The 19,752-nt window shown below is 47.3% G+C and overlaps 1 protein-coding gene across 1 annotated transcript in view; it reads left to right on the top strand.

Annotated features, from left to right (window-relative positions):
• The window catches only part of GPC3 (glypican 3), a 141,991-nt gene that overhangs the window by 68,853 nt on the left and 53,386 nt on the right, over positions 1-19,752 (top strand). The window contains exon 4 of the mRNA XM_066559389.1: positions 17,190-17,323. Within this exon, the coding sequence (XP_066415486.1) occupies positions 17,190-17,323 (134 nt within the window). The remainder of the gene's footprint in view (positions 1-17,189; positions 17,324-19,752) is intronic.

The raw sequence follows: 19,752 nt of genomic DNA, 5'->3' as shown, positions 1-19,752 counted from the left end.
TACACTCACCCTGACTTCTCATATTGACCTTTTTTATTACTGACCTTGGCCACCACTGCTTCTGTAGGCAAAGTCCAGTTCACCAGCATGGTATTAAGAATAATGACAGGTTATTTAATTGTCATTAAAATCCTCTGGAATTATGGAAAACTTATCTTCCATACCCATAGTGATTGTACCATGAATAACAACACTACTGCCCTTGCCTGTCCTTTTGGCTTCTTTTATTTTTCCCAGCATTGGTGCAATTTCTGCAGCAGTGGTTTTCCCCCCTGGTATTTCAGATCCTTGGGCGTGTTTCCTGACTGAGCATCTTTTCTCCATGTGGTTGTTCCTTTTTCCCCTTTGCCACCCCCAGGCTGGGTGTGGGCATTCACACACAGACCTGGACCCCAAGGACTCATGAGCTTGAGCTCCAGAGGTGTTGCAGAGTCTCCAGGTGGGTTTGTGAGGAGCTCTACAGTCCCCAAGAGGAGGAAGTCATGCTGCTGTAAATCTGCTTTTGGAAGCTGTGTCTCCAGGCATGCATTTAAATGGGAGCCTGTGTGTTGTTGCAGGTCTGTAAACAGCAGTGGAGAACAGTGAATTCAGTAATGTGGCAGTAAACAGTTCCCATCCCAAGCCTTGCTTTAGTAGCTAATTTGTCAGCCGTGGTGTGTGTTAGGGCTTTATTATTTCTGCAATTTGTCTGCTTAAAAACTTCACCCCTAAAACCTGCTATTAAAATACTTTATCAAGGAGCCTGACTCTCAGGGCACACTGGGAAAAAATTGCTGTCTAGGCCTATATCTATATTAATTTTCTAATCTCCTACCTTTTCCCTGGTTGAAAATCTGCCTAATATGTCCACCTCTTGTAGATATTTTAATCATGAGTGTAGGGAAGAATGATTTTAGTCAGTCTCTTTGTGCTTTTTACCACAAAACCAAGACAACTGGGAGAGATGCAGTACAAATAAGCTTAATAAAATATTCAACCCAGCACCTCCAAAAGTTAATGCTTTCTCTGTTATGGAATGACAAGGGAGACAGTTGGGGGATCTTGCATAGGTAAAAGTTGATCTCCTCTGAGGTTAGAATGGTGGAATGGTTTAGGTTGGAAGGGACCTTGAAGATCATCAGTCCTGACCCCCCTGCCATGGGCAGGGACACCCTTCCACTATCCCAGGTTGCTCCAAGCCCTGTCCACCCTGGCCTTGGACATTACCAGGGATGAGGCAGCCACAGCTTCTCTGTGCCTGTGCCTCACCACCCTCACAGTCAAGAATTTTTTCCTAATATCCAATCTGAACCTCTGCCAGTGAAAGCCCTTCCTCCTTGTCCTATCCCTCCATGCCCTTGCAGTAAGTCTCACTCCAGCTCTCCTGGAGCCCCATCAGGCCCTGGAAGGTGCAGTGAGGTCTCCTGGCAGCTTTCTCCTCTCCAGGCTGAACAGCCCTGCCTCTCTCAGCCTGTCCCCATAGCAGAGATGCTCCAATCAGCTTTGTCACCCTCACTCCAACAGGTCCATGTCCTTCTTGTCTTGGGGGCCCTGGAGCTGCAGGAGATGCTCCAGGTGGGTCTCACTAGAGTGGAGTGGAGGGACAGAATCCCCTCCCTCCCCCTGCTGCCTGCTGCATTTTTGATGCACCCCAGCTGCCCAGCCCCTGCTGCTCCCCTTGCAGTTGTTTGTGCAGCTCCACCTGCAGAGCATTGCCTAGAAAGGGAACAGCAGGGAGCTCAGCAGTGTCTTTTTTTTTTTTCCACTCAGAACTGATGACTGAGTTTCTAGAAAATCCTAATAAATTGCAAAATGAACCAGAGCTTTGTTCAACAACTTGCACTCGTCAGAAGGAGGGAAGCAGAAAGGTGCCAGTGCTGTATGGGAGCAGCATGCAATTCCCAGTGTGCTTGTCCTGTGGGCAGGTCCCTGCTGCTTTACTTTGCTGCAAACACCTTTAAAAGGTTGTTTAGGTCTGGGTTAACTGGGTTATACAGGTGTGCTGCTGGGGTGCTGTGGAGGTGATGCCATTGTGCAGGCTGGGTTTGATGTTATCCCAAAGCTGAAGTGCTCATCTCACCTGGCTGAGGGGGAGTGCTTGGTGTGAACCCAGCTCTGATGGCCTTGGGAAGCCTCAGAGGCAGGAAAACTGGACCCTTGCTTCCCTAGATTTTTAGGGAATCCTGGCAGGGAGTTCATGAGTATATTGTAAAGATAACGAGGTGCTTTGGTTGATTGTAGCTCCACAGAAACGTTGCTGCAGTGTGTGTTCAAAACAGCAGTTCCAGCAGATACACAGGGCTGAAAATCAAGAATATGCAAATAAAGGGACTTTTGGCACCCAGGAATGAAAATATCACCCATTGCCATACACACATTTAGTACATTTGTCAGCACAGTGATGCCAGGCTGGTTTCTCCCAAATACTGCCCTAAAAGGAGCTGCTTTTGGGGCCATCTCACCTGGTGACTTGCTGGAAGCTGCTTTGCTCAGCAGGTTGCACTGGCAGGGAGCTCTGGTGAGTTTTCCCATCTGCTAATGGATTTTTCTGTGTGTACTGGAGCTGGCAAGAGCTTTGTGGGGAAAGCTTTGAAATTACAGCGCTGTTTGCGAAGTCCTTCCCTCTGAGACGCCGAGATCGGTTTCTTTGTACTTTTAATGTGGGTTGCTTTTTGTTGGCATCTCTCCTGGGAGAGTCAGCCTCTGTATTTTCAAGTTCTTTATTGGCAAAGTTTAATCCTCAGGCTATTCTCTAATACTCTCTGGTAACTAGCTCCATTTTTCACTTAAAGCTGGAAATACAGGAGAAGTTTTGGTTTTCAGTGATCCCAGACCCTCTCAGAACTATCCCAAGGTGTGTGTATTGTGTATTTTGTTATCCATTTTGTGATAGGCAGTGTAAGGTGCCTGTAAGCGTGTAAAAGCAAGCATCTGTTCCCCCTGCAGGATGAAAATAAAGCTTATTTGGAGGCCAGTATCAGCAGCGTTCCCATTCCTGTGAAAACACCTTGGGAGTACTATGATTAGTTGTCTGAAGAGGTTTCAGGTAGTAAAGATTTTTCTGACACTTGGTGTAGCATGTGGCAAAGCACTGAATTTCAAGGTGTTGATTTTGAGCTAGAAAGCTCCAGCTTGGTGGCTTGGCTGGTTGGTGCTCAAAGAATAAGGGCAAAAGTTATTAATGCCTGCACTTTTGTAACCCAGTATCAACGATTTTGATCCAGCTATTTTGGCACTCTGCTGCAGGACTGGAATCTCTGGTTTAGTATGCAAATATGCAGTGGCAAATTAGGGGCCTCCATCTCATTCTTGGAAGGGACTTTGGCATGAGTGATCTTGACCATCACTTGCCTCTCTAGGGGAGTGAGACTCAGAGGTTATTCTCAGCCTAGTGAAAGTTTTACTTCTTGCCTGGCCTGGAGAGGGAGACCATTGGTATCACAATTAATTAATTAATCAATTCACTGCTGGCAAGAATTTTGCCTGTGAGGATGCAGGGTAGCACATCTTTGGTCAGAGTTGTCCTTTTCCAGTGTGGGCAGAGTGGCACACCGGTGTGCCCTCCTGCTTGCCCTGGTGGCATTGCAAGGCTTTGAGTCAATTTGTCACTGAATTGGGTCTGGATGAAGCAGACTGAGTGTGTGGGGCTCTGCAGAGCTGCTGGGTGGAAGCAGTGGCCAGGGATGCTCAAATCTGTCACTGCAAAGCCAGAGGAGGTGGCACTGAACAGCAGCAAAGGTTTAATTTAAAAATAGCGTTTCATTTTGCTTCTATTTGGAAATTATTATATTATACTCTTCTTTTTGTTCTCCCTTTGTTCTTTTAACTGGATGTGTTCTGGCCTCTGAGATGTGCCATTTCAAGGAATTTGCAGTGAGGGTTTTTTAAAATAAAAAGTAGAAGGCAGCTGCTGACAGTGCCCCTTCCTCCCTGCATGCACACACGGCAGCACGTGGAGCATCCTGTGACAGTGTTTGATGTCCAACCCAACTTTGCACTGAAGACTGCAGGAATCTGTTTGTTGACTTCAGTCCTGAGACAGATCACTTGGCTGGTGGCAACTTCATCCCCACTACTCTGCAGCTCAAAAAGAGCTTTTTAAAGCTGCTGCATTTTATGGGTGGGAATATCATAGAGCAGCCACTGAGCCTGGCTTGATCTCCCTTCAGATCCCGTTGGCTGCATTGCAAGTGAGATGCACACAGGTCTGTGTGTGATGGGGTGTCTTGCATCTTTTCCAAGCTGAAGTCAGAACAAGACTAAAGACCTCACGCAGTTTAATTACTGGTTCTGTGTAGCTGTCTGCTTGTACTGTGCCTTGGCGTGTTCCTTGTTTTAGTGGAGGAAATAATTTGTTGTTTTGCAACTGGCTCCTGAGTGTTTAAAAAGATATTTGGTTCTGAGATGCCCTGGCATCAGTACAAAGAGCTCTCAGAGTTAGTGGGGCAGGATACAGTCTTAACAGCTGGAAATGAGGGTGCACGGCTTTGCAATGTTTTGCAGCTTTCTTCACTGCACAAAACAGCTTCTTTTTTTCTCATCTCTTTTCTTTTTCCTGGCTCCCATCACAGCTGGGTTGGAAGCTGGACCTGGGATGCTTTGGGATGTAGGAGAGGAGGGAGCTGCTGGTCATGCCATGCAAAGCATTGAGGGAGGGGATATATGGGGTGCCTTCAAGCTTTGAAATTTCAGGCTGTCTGATTTTTAAATAATTTGTAATGGTCAAGGACATAATGGGAGGTCTCGAAATAGATTGGATTTAAGCAGGGAAAAAAACCTAGTTTCATTCTGAGCCAAAGATCACGGCATCAGAAATTTCCCTCCTTGTGATTTGAGGCTTCGTCTGCATCAAAACTGTGGGAGAGGTTCTGGCCAGGGAGGAGCTGCCCCTCTGAAAGGCGATGGCTGGGGCACAGCCCATTCACTGGGGCAGTGTTTGCAAATGAGCTTTGCACCTGAACTTCCTTCAGTGCTAAACCAGCCTCATGCTCTGGGTCCTTGCTGAGATTTAGATTTGGTTTACCTGAAGGATGCCGTCAGCTGGTGCACGACAGAAGCAGGAGAGTGTTAGTGTGGGCTGATCCCCCTGGCTTCTGAGGGCCCTGCAGAGGAGTGATAGCCATGGCATGACCTGCCTTTATTCTTACTTAACTCAGTCCCTCCAGACGTGCCATTGCCCTGGACACTTACTGTGGAATGGTGGAGCTGCCTGTGGAATTCTCTGTTAAAACTGCCCACACATCTTTCTTTTACCAGAGAGATCAAACCCCCCTGAGCATCAGCCCTGCAGACACGGCTCCCTTCTTGCTGCAGCCTCCTGCAACCCCTATTAACATAGATGCTTTATTAGCAAAATCCATTCTGGCCCATTTCCTTTCCTGAAGATTTCTCTCCTTGCTTAGACCCGCAGCTTTGCCAGCCCAGAGTTGTGCTCACCAATATCCATCTCGCTGTGCTTTTTACGCTAAACCCTCTTTTGGCCTCATTATCCGTGACTGCCGTTTGCACTCAGGCCTCCGCCCGGGGTCATCCACCGGGCATCCTTCATCTGAACAGCGCCGAGTTTACTTCCAGTGACAGAAACCCCCGTGAGTGCTGCTGCCTTCAAACCAGAACTATCTCTCCCATTAGCAATGCTGATGAATGAGCCAAGAACAAACCAGAAACTTAAAAGGGACCCTCTGCAAAGCAGGAGTGGTGCCCAGAGCTGCCCGGGCGGAGCAGCGGTGTTTTGTTTTGCGCTGCAGACAATGAGGGGCTGGCTTGCAATGAGTGGTTTGGTTCATTTTGAATTCTCTGCCTGTGTGCGGTGCTGTGAATTATATCGTTTTTGCATCTTATTCTAAAGTGGCTTTGAGGTACCAGGCATGAAAGATGCTAAATACATTTTGCTGGGGAAAAAAAATTTCAGCAAACAATTGAGGTGGATTTTTCATCCATCTGCTGCAGCAGCGCACCCCTCATTGCTGGGTCCTCACTGCCCTATCAGGCCACTGCAAAAAGAATTGGTGGCCTTTTCCATCCCTACCTGTTGTCTTACCCCTCTAATGAGCCCCCGAGGGCACGGAGCCTGCTTTCAGTAGGTGAAATTTGCTGCTAACTGCATTATTTTCCAAAGATTTGTTTAAGGAAGAGCAGGCTGGCTGCAGAAAGCTGTGCTGATAGCCTACAGCTACTTGGGCAGAGTTATTTCTGTTTGAAAATAAAAAGCAAGGCAGCTATTGGCAAATTTTGCAATTCTTTATGCAGGTGTATCTTTGTAACCTAATCAATTTTCACACCAAATTCTCTTCTGTGCTACTGGCAAAGGTTGAGATGATGCTCTGAGCCAGTGACCTGGAGAGAACCAGCTGGAGAGCTGGGTGGTTACTGAGGAAAACTTGGGGGTGACTGATGTGCTCTAAGTTATGTCTTTCTGATGCTTATTAACTCCTGGATTGCACATATTGATCTGTATCACTGTAAAATAAACCTTGTGCTGCTGCTCTCCGGAGAGCAGAGTGCAGGTATTTCTGGAGATACCCAAGTGCCTGTGCTGATAGCTCAGTCATCCATCCTCTGTGTGCTCCCTGAGGGATGGCCCAAAAGCCGTGGGGCAGAGGGAGGGGATGCTGGGGTGGCTCTGATGGGCAAAATGTGTCACCATGAGCTCAGTGCAGGTGGGCCCAAAAAGGTTTGCCCAGCAGAGACTAAAAAACATCCAGGAAGGTCAGCTCTGAACTTTGCTTCATGCAGTTCCCATTGTTTGGAGCCAGAAGGAAATGGAATAACTCCCTGCCTTTAGATTTTGGTGCAAAATGTTTTATCTTTTCCATGGGTTGGGGAAATTCCCAGCTTGCAACTTGCAAGGTGAGTGGAAAGTAATGATGATAAAAATGCATTACAAGTGTTTAGTCAATTTTTTCCCCATCTAATGATTCTCCTACCTAATTTTGGACTTGTTGTATATCAATGTATTGGAATTCACTTCTCATAATCAAATACTAGTCCTCTGTTTGATACTGTTAATAAAGGTGTTGTGATAAAGTTGGATTAATTTAATTTCTGTCTGCAAAAGGCTATTGTTGAATGAGTGCCTTTAATACATTAATCAGCCATACAGCATTGTAACAAGGTTAAAAGTGCACACCGATTTCCATTTTAAAGATATTCTCAATCAGGCAGAAACTAATCTAATGTTGTAAGTCATTCTGTAATTCAATTGTTCTAACCACAGTACATGTAAAAACAAGATGTCTTCCAATAAAGTCTCAAAAAAGCCCTGCAGATATTTATCTCTTTATAGAAAGGAATGATTTACATTTTCAATAATCCTTATTTGTCTTTGGGAAAAAACGTAATTCCTTTATTGAGCAAAAATCTAATGGGAGCCTTTTTACCTTGTTTGCCGTGTTTTGGGTATATTATCTTGGTGCTGACCTGTAATTGGATTAGGTTAGGCCTGACTGTCAGGGAGAAAAAATTGCTATGGATCTGGTAGCTTCAAAACTAAGAAAAAATCAACAGATGAAGTTAAAAAAAGGAAAGAAAAAAACCACAGGGCCCTCTCCTTTTGTTGGCCTTAAATGGATTAATTTTACCAGCAGCTAATCTCTGCTGCATGGAGCTATTTTATCTATTTTCCCTTAATGATAATTATTATGTTTTCTCTTTTAGACTTTCACTGGAGAGGTCCATGGCATGGCCATGGGGAAAGCCTCATGCTCCATTGCCAGGAGCTGCATAACGTGTGAGGTTGTTCTGAGCTTTGCTGGAAAACAAATGCCTGTAATTTTTCTGCTGAAGAGATTCAGCAACGTCACTGTTTAAATTATTTGGAGAGTTTTGGTGGCTCCAGCCTTCTTGTCTTAGCAGAGACTGGTGTTTGGAAAGAGAAAGGTGGATGGAGGGAGAAAAAAGTTGCTGCTGGGGGGATTATTTCTGTCTGAGGGTTAAAATAAGTAGGGTGATGGTAAAGGTGAGTGGAGAGGAATGGGGAGTGCCAAACCCTTTGGGTTAGGAAGGGTTTCCATGCACCATAGGAAGGGAGAAGGGCATTTGATAGCAAAAAGTACTTAGAGGTGTAAAAAACCTTTGGGATAGTTTCAGTACAAGCATTTATGGAAATATAAATCTGAAAAGCTGTGTGTACCTGTGAGCATGGTCTGTGCAGGCTGCAAAACTAGCATTGCCTTTTACCTGCTTGTTTTGATATCACCAGTTACAGCAGATTTAGTAGTAAGTCCCGTGTGCTCTATTTTAAATAAATATTACACTTGCTATTGGATTGCTGAAAGAGAGAGAGAACTAATTAAGGAGATGGGATATAATCTGTAAATTTTTCTTCCCTGAGATTTTATGAGCAGTAATTTGAAAAGAGCCATATTAAAGTCATTCAGGAACAAGTTAATGCTGCGTTTCTGAGAATATTGCCCTTCTACTCAAAGATTATATTAAAGAATAAACAGTGTACAGTAGCTAATTGCTAGCTGACACATTATAATGGCTTTATACTTCCAGAATTGAATTGGTCTGGTTTAAGGGAAAAAAAAAAAGGAAAAGTAATGCAGTAACTTTTTAATTATTTAACAAAGTATTTCTCAAAGAATAATTGAATCTGGGCTCATGGCTGCAGGGGGGAAGAGAGGCTGGTAGGTATTGACCACATTTGCAATCCAGCTGACACGGCTGCTGTTAAATACCCTGTTACAGGCTCTGACTCTGGCTTGTGTTCCAGACTGATGGCAGGTATCTGTTTTTCCTCTCTAAATTAGGCTGCTAGGAATTTATTTCTCTGGGATTGTTCCTTTCTGTAGTGCCGTAGGCACAAACACGGTGCAGCATTAAAACCCACAGAAATCTGCCAAGGAAACCGATGAACCCATGGAAGGAAAATAACAAGCATGTGGTGATTGCCTGGAGCTGTCCTGCTTCCTGCCTTTGCCCAGTGAGGGTTTTTTAAGATCTTGGTAAAAACTGGTGATCCCTCAAGCCAATTCCTTGTTTCCCAGCCTGTTGTGATGGGGTAGATTTAATTGCCTGCAATAGGAGCATGTTAGAGCATGCATGGAGTGCAGTTGTATAATTAAACTGTATTTAGCATACTTAGCAGAAGTGGGCTCTGCTGCCTTGAGTCCTAATTTTCTGTCAGGTTAGATGAGTCAGTGCTAATGTCGAAATCAGCTGCTTGAATTTGGAGCATCTTCAGTTTCCTCGGGGAATCAGTCCCAGGGGCAGAGCAGCAGCCTGGGGTCAGGAGCAGCCGTGTGCCCCCCTCTGCTGTGCTGCCTCCTCAGCCATGGAGCACTTTGGGGGCGTGGGGTTCCACCAGGAGATGGACTCTGGGTACTGCCACCTTCTGCTCCTGAGCCTGGCTTTAGCCAGTCTAACGCGTTCTGGGTTTCTCTGGATTTTGCTCCATCTTCCCTTTTGCTCTGCTGTAACCCTCCAGGCAAGGCTGCCTTCTCCTTCCAAGAATAAAGTCTTAGTTTGGTTGTCTAAGAAATATCAGATTGCGCAGATCTAAGTTAAAACCATAATGGTGCATTAGTATGCTGCAGGGCCCTGTTCCAGGAAATGTCTGCACATAGGAAAACTGCTTAAGTGTGTGCCAAAAATTAAGCAAATGCTTTTTTCTTGATTCTCCCAGTTGGTTGGCTGGGTTGGGTCTGAGCCCTGGCTGGGGCTGCAGCCGCCCTCCCTGTGGTTTGCTGCTGAGGTCCAACCATCCAAACTGAAATACCAGATTCTGTGTTAAATATGGAATTAACAAAATGCTGGAGAGAAAGACTGACTTGAGAAGTTGTGCCTTAATTATATGTCATGGATTATAAAGACAGAAGGAACAACTGTGATCATTTAGTCTGACTTCCTCTCTACCTATAAATAACAATAAACAGGCTTTTGCTGAAACACAAAGCTGCTTTCTTTGGTGGATTAAACACTCCATGCTGGGGACGCCAGAAAGAAGAAACATCTTGTTTGCATTATTTTATGTAGGTTTGAAAGGGCTCAACTCAAGCTGAGGTCACGGTTCCTTTGAGAGAAAGGGCATCCTGTGCTGGGAGAAGCTGGGGCAGTGCAAGGGTTGGGACATGGTGGGACACTGTGGAGGTTCCTTGTGTGCTGCAGCACTTGTGTGGTGCATTGGCCATCACATCGTCCTGGGGAGAGGGTGGTGTGTCCCACAAGGAGCTGCAGGGTTGTCTCTTTCCAATTTAAAGCATGTGAACCCTGACACAGCACAGGGATGTGCAGGTGGAAATCCTGCAGCTTCAGCAATTGGCACCAAGGATTGAAACCCATAAAAAGTCTCTTGTGCTTCCCACTGCTCTGCTGAGCTGGTGCACCCTCACTCTTGTGCAGTCTCTGGGGCAGAGTGGTGGTGTAACCACGCCGTGTGTCAGACCTGCCAGCTGCTGTGTCACCTCTGTCACATCAACACAGGTGGCTGTGTGTGGAGCCCGTCGTGCTCCCTGCCCTGAGAACCAGTCCCACCAGTCCTCTAGGGCCCCATGTTTCTGCTGTGACAATGACCTTCTGCAGAGTATTTTGTGATCCTCTATATGAAGGACGGCAGTCAGGATTTAGAACTAGATGATCTTTAAGGTCACTTCCAACCCAAACCATTCTAGGAAAAACTAAGTTATATTTACTTTGAAAAATGCCTCTGTGGTTCTGTAGCAGTTTGAAGGAGCTGGTCTTCAAGCCAGGTGGTGATGGCCTTCAGCACAACCTGGTCTGGGGGCTGCAGGGGTCCCTGGGTGTTTGTAGCCCATGTCTGCAGCATGTGTTGGGTGTCACCGCGGGCACAGGTGTGACAGGCACTCTGTTATTTTAAGCATTAGTGTTTGTGTGCATTTTACACATTATAGCGTTGCATTATTTAAGGGTGATGCATTATTAAACGTTCTCCTCAGCACGGAGAGTGGGTCACTTCCTCTGATTCCTGTCTCTGCATGAGTGAGTTAGGATGCTGTCTTATGTAATTCTTGCAGTCTGAATAATGGAGATCATGATACTACAGAGCTGATTAATAACATTTAGTACTCCATTAATGAGGAATTTTGTTGGAGTGTTCATTGAAGACATCTGTGTTACCATACTCAGTTTGTTCTTTCTGCTTGAGTGCCTGGAACCAGAAGAACAATCATTACTTAGTTAATAATGATGTGCTTCCTAAGATAAAGGCTTGTAAATTCATTTTTATGCCCATAATCACATTTTTCTGCTGTGAGAAGAGTGGGTGAGCTGGGAATTGTTTCTTTCCCATCTTCCTGACAAAATGTATCTAATGATTAGAAGCATATAATAAGAGTGTTTGTCCTAGCCAAATGTTTCTGCACTCCTGTTAATCAGCGTTGGTTTGAGAGCGCGGCGCCGTTTGTGGAAGGCGATGCAATCACTGGGGCAGTGTGGCAGATTTAAATCAGTAATAAAAGCCCTGGGGAAATTAACAAGACAAAACATTAACCACAGACTAAACATTAACATATATTAGCATTTTTATTACACCTGTAGAAATGGTAAATGTGCTTGGTTACTACTATTAAAAAGTTTATGTTCTATCCCACATCATCGCAATGTATATTTTTGGTTTAAGCCCTTTAGAATTTAATTAAGCGGAATTCTGTAGCAGCACTTGAGTAATAGACTTCAGGTTCACTTTTATGGTGACTTTGAAGATAAACAGGGCACAAATGCGATCTTTATAATGCTAATAAGACTTGTGATGTGTAGTGGAGCAGGTTGTTAAAAAGAATTGGGGAAGAGGCACCAATTCAAGCTGCTGCCTTACTGAGGCTTTCAGCCTCACTGGTCAAACTGGGATCCATCACTGAAGGATGTTTGGGGTTTAGTGGGCATCACTTGGTTACTCCAAAGACAGCAAATCTGTGATCTCTTGATGTTCTGTGCATTCTGTAGCAAATCACCCTTTCAGAAGCTGTGTTCAAATCAATTATAATAGTTAATCTCTTTTCAGTTTGATGTGTGGCTTCTCCCAAAGGAAACCCGCGAATAAGTATAAAATGACTTACGTGAACTCCAGAGAGCAAAAGAGATTGTGGGAGGAAATCTTCAAAAATGAGGCCATCCCCTTGAGGGGAAAAAAAATACTGCGTCTTCCTGGAGAATGAATCTATAAGCAGAAGAATTCATAGAAAAGACAAATGGAAACTCCATGTAAAGTTTAAGCAAAGGTCAAATAGAGCAAACTCTCCTTTAGAGCAGAGTGGAGCTCCTGGGCTGAATGAGAAATGGCAGCAGCAGGTATCCAGCAGTGTCTAATGCAATCCCTTCTTCTCCAAGGAGAAGCTGATTAGCTCCTTTTTTGTGTCTTTTTTTTTTTCTTCTTCTTCTAAATCATCTAAAAAATTACCTTTAAAATGTTCTTACTCTTAAAAGCAAAGCTCAGATTGGCACTGAGGATCCCAGTGTGCTGCTTTCCAATCCTTTCACCCCTGGATTTCCTTGCTGATAAGGAAGATAAGATGTTTTTGCCCCATGTGGCCACGCTGTCTCGTGCCTTGGCAGCAGAGTCTTGGGTTCTGAGTCGTTGGAATGGCTCCCGAGGTATTAAAAAGTCTTTTTTCCCAGCCCCACACTCGAAGAAGAAGATGGGATTCCTTGGCTCTGGTTTTCAAGGTTGTTTATTTGCTCTTATCCAATACATTGTCTTTCTGACCTGCTGAAGTCTTGTCCAGCAGGTCAGGTTGAGGCACACTGACCGCCCTCAGGGCGGTGTTATCTTTTTATACTAAAAACTATGTGTACATTATTTACAATAATTCTCCAATACCTATCACCTATGTTAGACAGTCTGTCTCTACTCTAAACATATCCAGAAGTGCCACCATCACAGCAGAAGATGGAGGACAAGAAGAAGAAGGACAGGACATGCCCAGATTCCTCCATGTTGCCTCTTGAACCCCCATTCTAAAAACCCCCAAATTCTACTTTTCCACCCTGTGGTAAATTCACTACCATTGTATTCAAATCCTTGTGGCTTGTAACTCTTCACACAAAGTTGGTAATTGTTTCCATGGGTTAGAATGGAAGGCACAGGTGTCTTTGACTCAGTGCCAAGGTCTCTGAGCCCCTTGCCAGGGTCTCGAGTCCTCCAGGGCAGTCAGGGGAATGTCCTGGGCTCTGACGCAGAGCAGGTTCATCAGGAGCCTCAGTGGTGTCAGCAATGCCATCCTGCCATAGCCAGGCTGGAGGTGCCCTCCATCAGCTGCACGGGGGCTGTGATGCACAGAACCTGCTTCTGTGGTCACTCTTTCTTTGGCAATTAACCCCAGTAATCCCAGTTTCCATGGGCTAGCAGCTACCCACGGGGATCAGTGCTGTGCTTTACACCCATCCATCAGCTCAGCTGTAGCAAATCTGATCCCTGCAGTCCTCAGGCATCTCTTATCTTAAATTAATGGGGAAGCCTTACAGTGTGCTGCTGGTGCTGCTCCATTAGCCTTGCCCCGGTGCTCCTCTCAGATCAGAGTTCCCCCTGAAGCTGAGCCAGCACAGCGTGCAGCGCCCGGGCACTGCCCAGCCCGGCTCTGGAGCCTCCTGGGGCTGCAGTCTAGAACTGGAGCAGGGGGTTGTGGTCTCCTCAGAAGGCAAAGTGTTCCCCTCGTGGCCTGGGTCACACTCCTCATGGAGGAGGCTAATTAAATCGGGTAATTAGTGAGTTTGTTAATGAGCTGGGGCAGGGTAGTTTCGCTTGGGCTGTTAAAGTGTTGGTGGCTTTGGGGGTTTGTAAAAGCTCAGGGCTTTGGGAAGGTTTTTCTTGCCTGGTGTCCCCTTGCAGCAGTTTTTCAGTGGCCTGGCAGATAAAGTCCAACTCTTGTTGCCTAAAGAACATTCTGGCATTTGATTTACTTAATAATTTTTTTTGTGGCTTAATGTGTCAAACTTCAGCCTATTCTGCATTAAGGCAGAGCTCTTGCACTGACTGTACTTTAGATAAGGGCTGGTGTATATTTACCATCCCCCTGGTAGCATGGGAAGGAGAAGAGCCAGAGGTTCTGTTCTGTCAATTTGCTTTGAATTTCACATAACTGTGTTGGAAAGAAACCACTTGTTAAACACTGTTGCTTGATACAAGTTTGGCAACTGGATTAGAGATGCTCCCTTCCTTTTCCTCTCCCTCTTGCAGACACTCCACAGTGAGGGGGAGCTGACTGTCCTTGCTCCTGCCAGAGCAAGCAATACCTGGAGAGCTGAATCATCACACTTGTTTCTCCTCAAGGTCTGAGCTTGTATCTGTCCCTTCTCTGACTGCCCTATAGTGGCATTTTTCTTTTGTTTTTGGAGCCTGCTTTAAAATGGCAATGGTTAGGAACAGACTGGGAAGCTGTGTATTCCTGAGCCTGCAGTGTGGACACAAAAACAGGGTAAGATTGAAACAGGATTTCTGAGCTGTTGTCCTAGGACTGCTTGTGGTCCAGCAGACTTTGGCAGATGGTTTGTGAAATCCTTCCCTCCCCCAAAAAGCATACATGATGCTGCCCCTGCAAATGAGCAGGCAATCTGTTACTTCTACTTTCGCTCACTTCATTTTAAAGTTCAAATCTCAGCCGGGTTTTTGTTTGACTAAAGGGTGACAACTATTTCACTGTGACTTCACAAGATGGGCTCCAGAGTTGGGCTTTTTTCCTGAGAAGGTTAGTCAGTGCTTGAATAAATAAATAAGTAAAAACTTGGTGGAAAGTTTGAGCTGTGCATCCTTCAACTGCAAAGATTTCATCTGCTGTCCAGTGTCACAGTTAACACAATCCTGTTTGTGGTTTCATCCCACACAGGAGGGATGGCTGGACTGGGTGATCAGTGATTTGGCTTGATGATCACCCATTGAACTCAATGATTGTAGAAGTCTTTTCCAGCCTTATTCATTCGATGAATCTTGGAGCCTTGGTACCCAGGTGCTGTGAGGATGCAGCTGAGCCACAGCTCCTGAGCAGGACTTGGGAGCAGAGGGGCTGAGCTCCCTCCAGTGCTGGGTGGCAGATGAAGCATCCCCACTTTGCTGGGTCCCCTTGCTGTTTGAAGCAGGCTCCTGGGTGCTGCCATTGTTCACACTGTCACTCCGACCCTCCCCTCCCATTCAGTGCCTCTCTGCATCATTGGGAAAAAGCCTTGAGCCTGGACTTGCTCTTCTCTCAGGGTTTGATAGGTTTTGCCAGCTGAAAACTGGGCTTTGGAAAGAGATTGGGGGGATTTTCACAGAGCTGGGGAGAATCAAAGGGAGTCATCACAAACAGCAGCTTCAAGTGTCCAACCTTTTCCCACTTCTCCACTCTACGTGTCCATTCAGAGCCTGGGTGCAGTGATGCTGCTTTCTGGCACTGCTTCCTCTGTACCCACTGTCCTGGAGCTTTTGTGTATCTTGTGTTTCCCTGGAGGAGGTTTCATGGCAGGTCTCATCTCTGACTTGGGCAGAGGAAAAGCCCACAGAGACCCCTGAGCATCCTGACACTGTCCTGCTGCTCTGCCCTTTGCAGGGACATGGAACCAGCCAGTATAGAGAGAGCCTGGGACATCCCCCATTCCACAGTGGGGGGGGTCTCAGATCCCAAATGCCCTTCTCCAGGTCTCCTGCTGTCCTGTGATTTCCTCCTATTCCTGTCTGCTTGCATCAGGGCACTCCCTGTAAATGTTACAAGAGGGATGAATGCTAACAGAAAGCCCAAAAGGCAAAGAAAACAACCCAAAATGTGATCCATTTTCTGAATCCCTTCCTCCCTCTGTTTATGAAGCCTGCCAAGTGATTTAGATAGGGCAGTAGGGCTGATACATTCTTATGCAAAACTTGGTTTTGGCAAGGCAGGGAGGAGGCACAGCCAAGGGAGGGCAGAAGAGGAAAAACCAGGTAAGATGCTGCAGAAACTGATCCCCTGCAGCTGCAGGAGTAACTGCTTTGGCAGAGGAAACTGCAGGTGCAGAGGGACTGGTGGCAGCATCTCTTCCCACCATGATGTGAACAGAAACTGCAGTGGCCAGCTCCCAGGAGGTTTCTGTTTTACTCTTTGTTGTATGGCAGCCTGAGCAAACAAACTGTGCTGCTCTTGATAACGAAAGAGGTGACATTACTAATTTATTTGCCCACCCAAATGTAGGATGTAATAGAACAGAATTAATCTCCTCTCTTTACACATCAGATGCTTGTAGCTTTGGGTGGCAGGCATGCTTTTAACCTCTGGTGTGCAGCTCCCTGGGATTGCCTTGATTCCATGTGGTGTGGAGATAAATGAGGTGCTGCAAGGAATGGGCATGTCCTGCGTGGGTGGTTGGTCCCAAGCCTGATGTGGGTGGTGGGATGAGGCTCAGAGGAAGTGAGGGTGGTGTTGGCTGTGGTGCCTTCATGGTCCCAGCAATCAGCCAAGCTCCCTTCACAGGCCAGGATGGGTGAGTCCTGCAAGAGCAGCACGGGGTGGATCAAAAGGAGACTTAGACAGTGGCAGTGGTGCCACGGGGGGACAGATGTGCCTTGGCAGTGTCCCAGAGAAGGAAATGGTGGCAAACCCACCCACAGCAGGGACTGCATAGTGGCCACTGCTGGGTGAGTCTTGGGACAGTGGCCATGCAAGAGAGCTTGAATGAGGTGCTTTGGATTCCTTCCCTCGACGCTGCAGGCAGTTCCCAAATAATCTGTATGCTAATGAGCTAATTTGTGCCATTAGCAGAGCCCTGTTAATCAGGGCCTCCCACAACATGGCTGGGCTGTGGCCCCAGTGCTTGCTGTATTTTGGGCCCTGGGTTTTTTAATTAGTAGTGATGTGTATGATGCTCATCCCTGGGCACCTGCAGTGCAGTCTGTGCAGATGCTGGGCTACCTCAAGGTGCAGAACCAGGGATTTTCCTTCAGAGGTGAGGTGTTTCCTAAAAGTCTGACTAGAGAGCTAGAGTGCAGAAGCAGCAGGGAACATCTGAGGCCCCCTCCTGCCAGCCTAAGTTTAACTTGACAAGGAAGATTTGCCTGTCACACCTGTAGCTCAGGGGTTTTGATAGCCAAAGGGGCACTTCAGTGCCCCAACATTTTGCCTGAACCTTCCTGCATTTATACAAAAGCCAGGTTGTAACCTTAGGACAGAATTTTGCTTTCAGGTGCTTGCTGAGCTATGAGCAAGATGGGGATGACAGGAGGACAGCAGCTCATGTGCAGGTGCCAGTGTGCATCTCAGCTGATGCCTGCAGCCCCAGCACTCCTCTCACTGCTGTGTTTGTGTTTCCAGATCAGCAGGATGTGTGGCCACGCTCAGCAGAGGCAGACTCGATCAGCTCATTATCCAGAAGACCTTTTCATTGACAGGAAAGTCCTGAAAGTGACTCACGTGGAGCAAGAGGAAACTTTGTCGAGCAGGAGGAGGTGAGAAAGCTCAGGCTGAGTGTGGTGCCTGCTAGATGGGCTGCAGGAGCAGCCACCAGATGGAATGGCCCTGTGGAAGCAGATGGAAAAGATCCTTATTTCTCTTACTCATAAATCTGGCTCTGAGCATCAGAGCTGCTCTGTGGCGGGCTCTGAAGTGCAATGAGGTGTCCACGTGGGTTTTCTCACCTAGTGCACCCAGGTTAATACACCAAATGCCTTGTCTGGGTTTCTTGGGCTCTGTTATAGTGTCTGAAATACTCACAGATGTAGTTATAGATAGAAATGGTCACTCCAGCCTGAATTGTTATGTGTTACACCATGTGTAGGTAAGAGGAATGCATTTCATGCTTTTTGTGTAGTGTTTTGTGGTAGTTCAGAGATGTTAACAGCCTTTCACTGAATATTTTCAAAGGAAGCAGGTGCCTCCACTGCTGGCACTGCACCCTGTGCTTCCTTCCCTGTGTAAGTAAAAGCTGTAATTAAGTGGTCTCACAGGGATGTGTCAGGGAGCAGCATCTCCCCTCTGGATCTGAAAACACACCCAGGGATACACAGTGCCTTTCCTTCTCTCTTGAATAAAAGAAAAATCCCTGTGGAAGTGAAACAAGCAAGCTGGGCAATTTTTGAAGCGGGCAATAGACTAAGTTGGGTGGATTTCTCTCTGAAGACTAACAGGGCCACATTCTTGACACTGTTCCCATGAGATACAGCACCAGGGCTTGCATTCCTCCCTTGTCTCAACACGTCGAGGTTACACAGCCCAGCTCTGACAGAGATGTCCTTTGAAGACTCTGAAGGCTCATGAAATCTGCTGAGATGAATTACATGGGTTCATAGCTGCAGATATGGAGGGGTTCCTCCCTGCCCTGCAGGGAGCTCTGCTCCCCAGGAGCGTTTCCTTCTGCCTGCTCTCCCAGCTCTGCTGGGCTTTGTGGCACAGGGCTGTGCCTACGGTGTGAGGAGCTGAGTGCCATGGGCAGTGAGGCTTCTGCTTGGGGTTTGCCATAACTGATGATCCAGGTCCCACCTCATTTTGGCTTTCCAGGTGGTGTAGGTTGGACCTCTGCCCGCTGTTAGTGCGGGAGATGGATGTAGGAGGTGACTGCCTGAAGCATCCCTTGGGTTGTGCAGGGGCTGTAGGCTGAATTCCCACCCTTTGGAGGGGCTTTGGCTCATCAGACAGACCCGTTCATTAGCCTGGGCAGTGACAGATGCGTCGGTGCATGGGATGGTGGGTGGACAGCAGCAGGGACCCCCTTGCTGCCCGGCTGTCCCTGCGGGCTGTGCCGGCCCCGCCGCAGCAGGAACGGGCTCCGAGGCAGCGGAAGGCAGCGCAGAGCACAGCCCAGAGCACAGCCCAGAGCACAGCCCAGAGCCTTCCTTCTGCTGGTGTCGCCTGCCCCCAGCTGGCTGTCGCGGGCTCTGCCTGGAGAGGGAATCCACGGCATCCAAAGCATCCACACCCCCTGCCCACCAAACCGCCTTGGGCTGCAGGGCAGCTCCCCAGAGCTGGCAGGGCATGGATAACCCCCTGTGCAGCACCCGGGGGATGTACAGAGTGCTCCCTGCCCCAGGTGCTAATTCCTCATCATTCCTCCCAGGGAGCAAGGAGTGAGCAATACCCCCTTGCCAAAGGGGGAAATGTGCTGAAACCAAACAAGACAACTGTGAAGTCAAGCCTTACTGCCTCCAGTCCCTGATATTCATGTTATCTTACTTTTGGTGCTATTTACCTAATTATATCTGCTACTATTTCCTGGTGACAGCTGCTGAGTGTCCCTGAGGGATCAGACCTGGGCTGGGGGGATGTCACATCCCACTCCAGAGCCTCTGTCACCTCTCTGGAAGCATCAGGGATCTCATGGTCAGCCTGTATTCTGCCCTCTGGACCCCTGCAGGTGACCAGCTGGAGATCCTTCTTGCTGGGAAGGGAGGGCACAGGCTTGGGATGCAGTCTGATTCACATTCCCTCTGTTGGTGCAAGCACTGCTCCTGCAGCTCCTCCTGCCTTCCTGCAGCAGAGCCATTTTGATGATGTCCCCTGCCCCTTTGAATGCAGACTGTGACCCCATGGCCAGCCCAGTGCATCCCTTGAAATCGTGTCCTTTTGATGGTGCAGCATGAAATGCAGCCTTAGCCATGTGTCCAGGTCTGTGCTGAGAATGTCAGCTCTGGTCTGCCACCAAAAATGCCACCTGCCCCTGCAGCAATGCTGGATGGCCAGTGTCAGCCAGAAGAAGCCCCTGAAGGGCCTCTGTTGCCTTCTGCAAAGCAGAGGGGACACTGAGCCCTTGCTGCTCAAATGTACCCCATGGATGTGTGGCCTGAGCCAGTGGCACCTTTCCTTGGGTGCTGTGAGAGTGCAGAGACTGTGCCTGACTTTTGCCTGGTGCAAAGTTGGGCTGAGCTTCTGCTGCCCCCACATC

Source organism: Molothrus aeneus, chromosome 14, assembly GCF_037042795.1.
Source record: "Molothrus aeneus isolate 106 chromosome 14, BPBGC_Maene_1.0, whole genome shotgun sequence".
Classification (NCBI taxonomy): domain Eukaryota; kingdom Metazoa; phylum Chordata; class Aves; order Passeriformes; family Icteridae; genus Molothrus; species Molothrus aeneus.
Note: the sequence above shows the minus strand (reverse complement) of the source record. Positions and strands in the feature narration are given on the sequence as shown.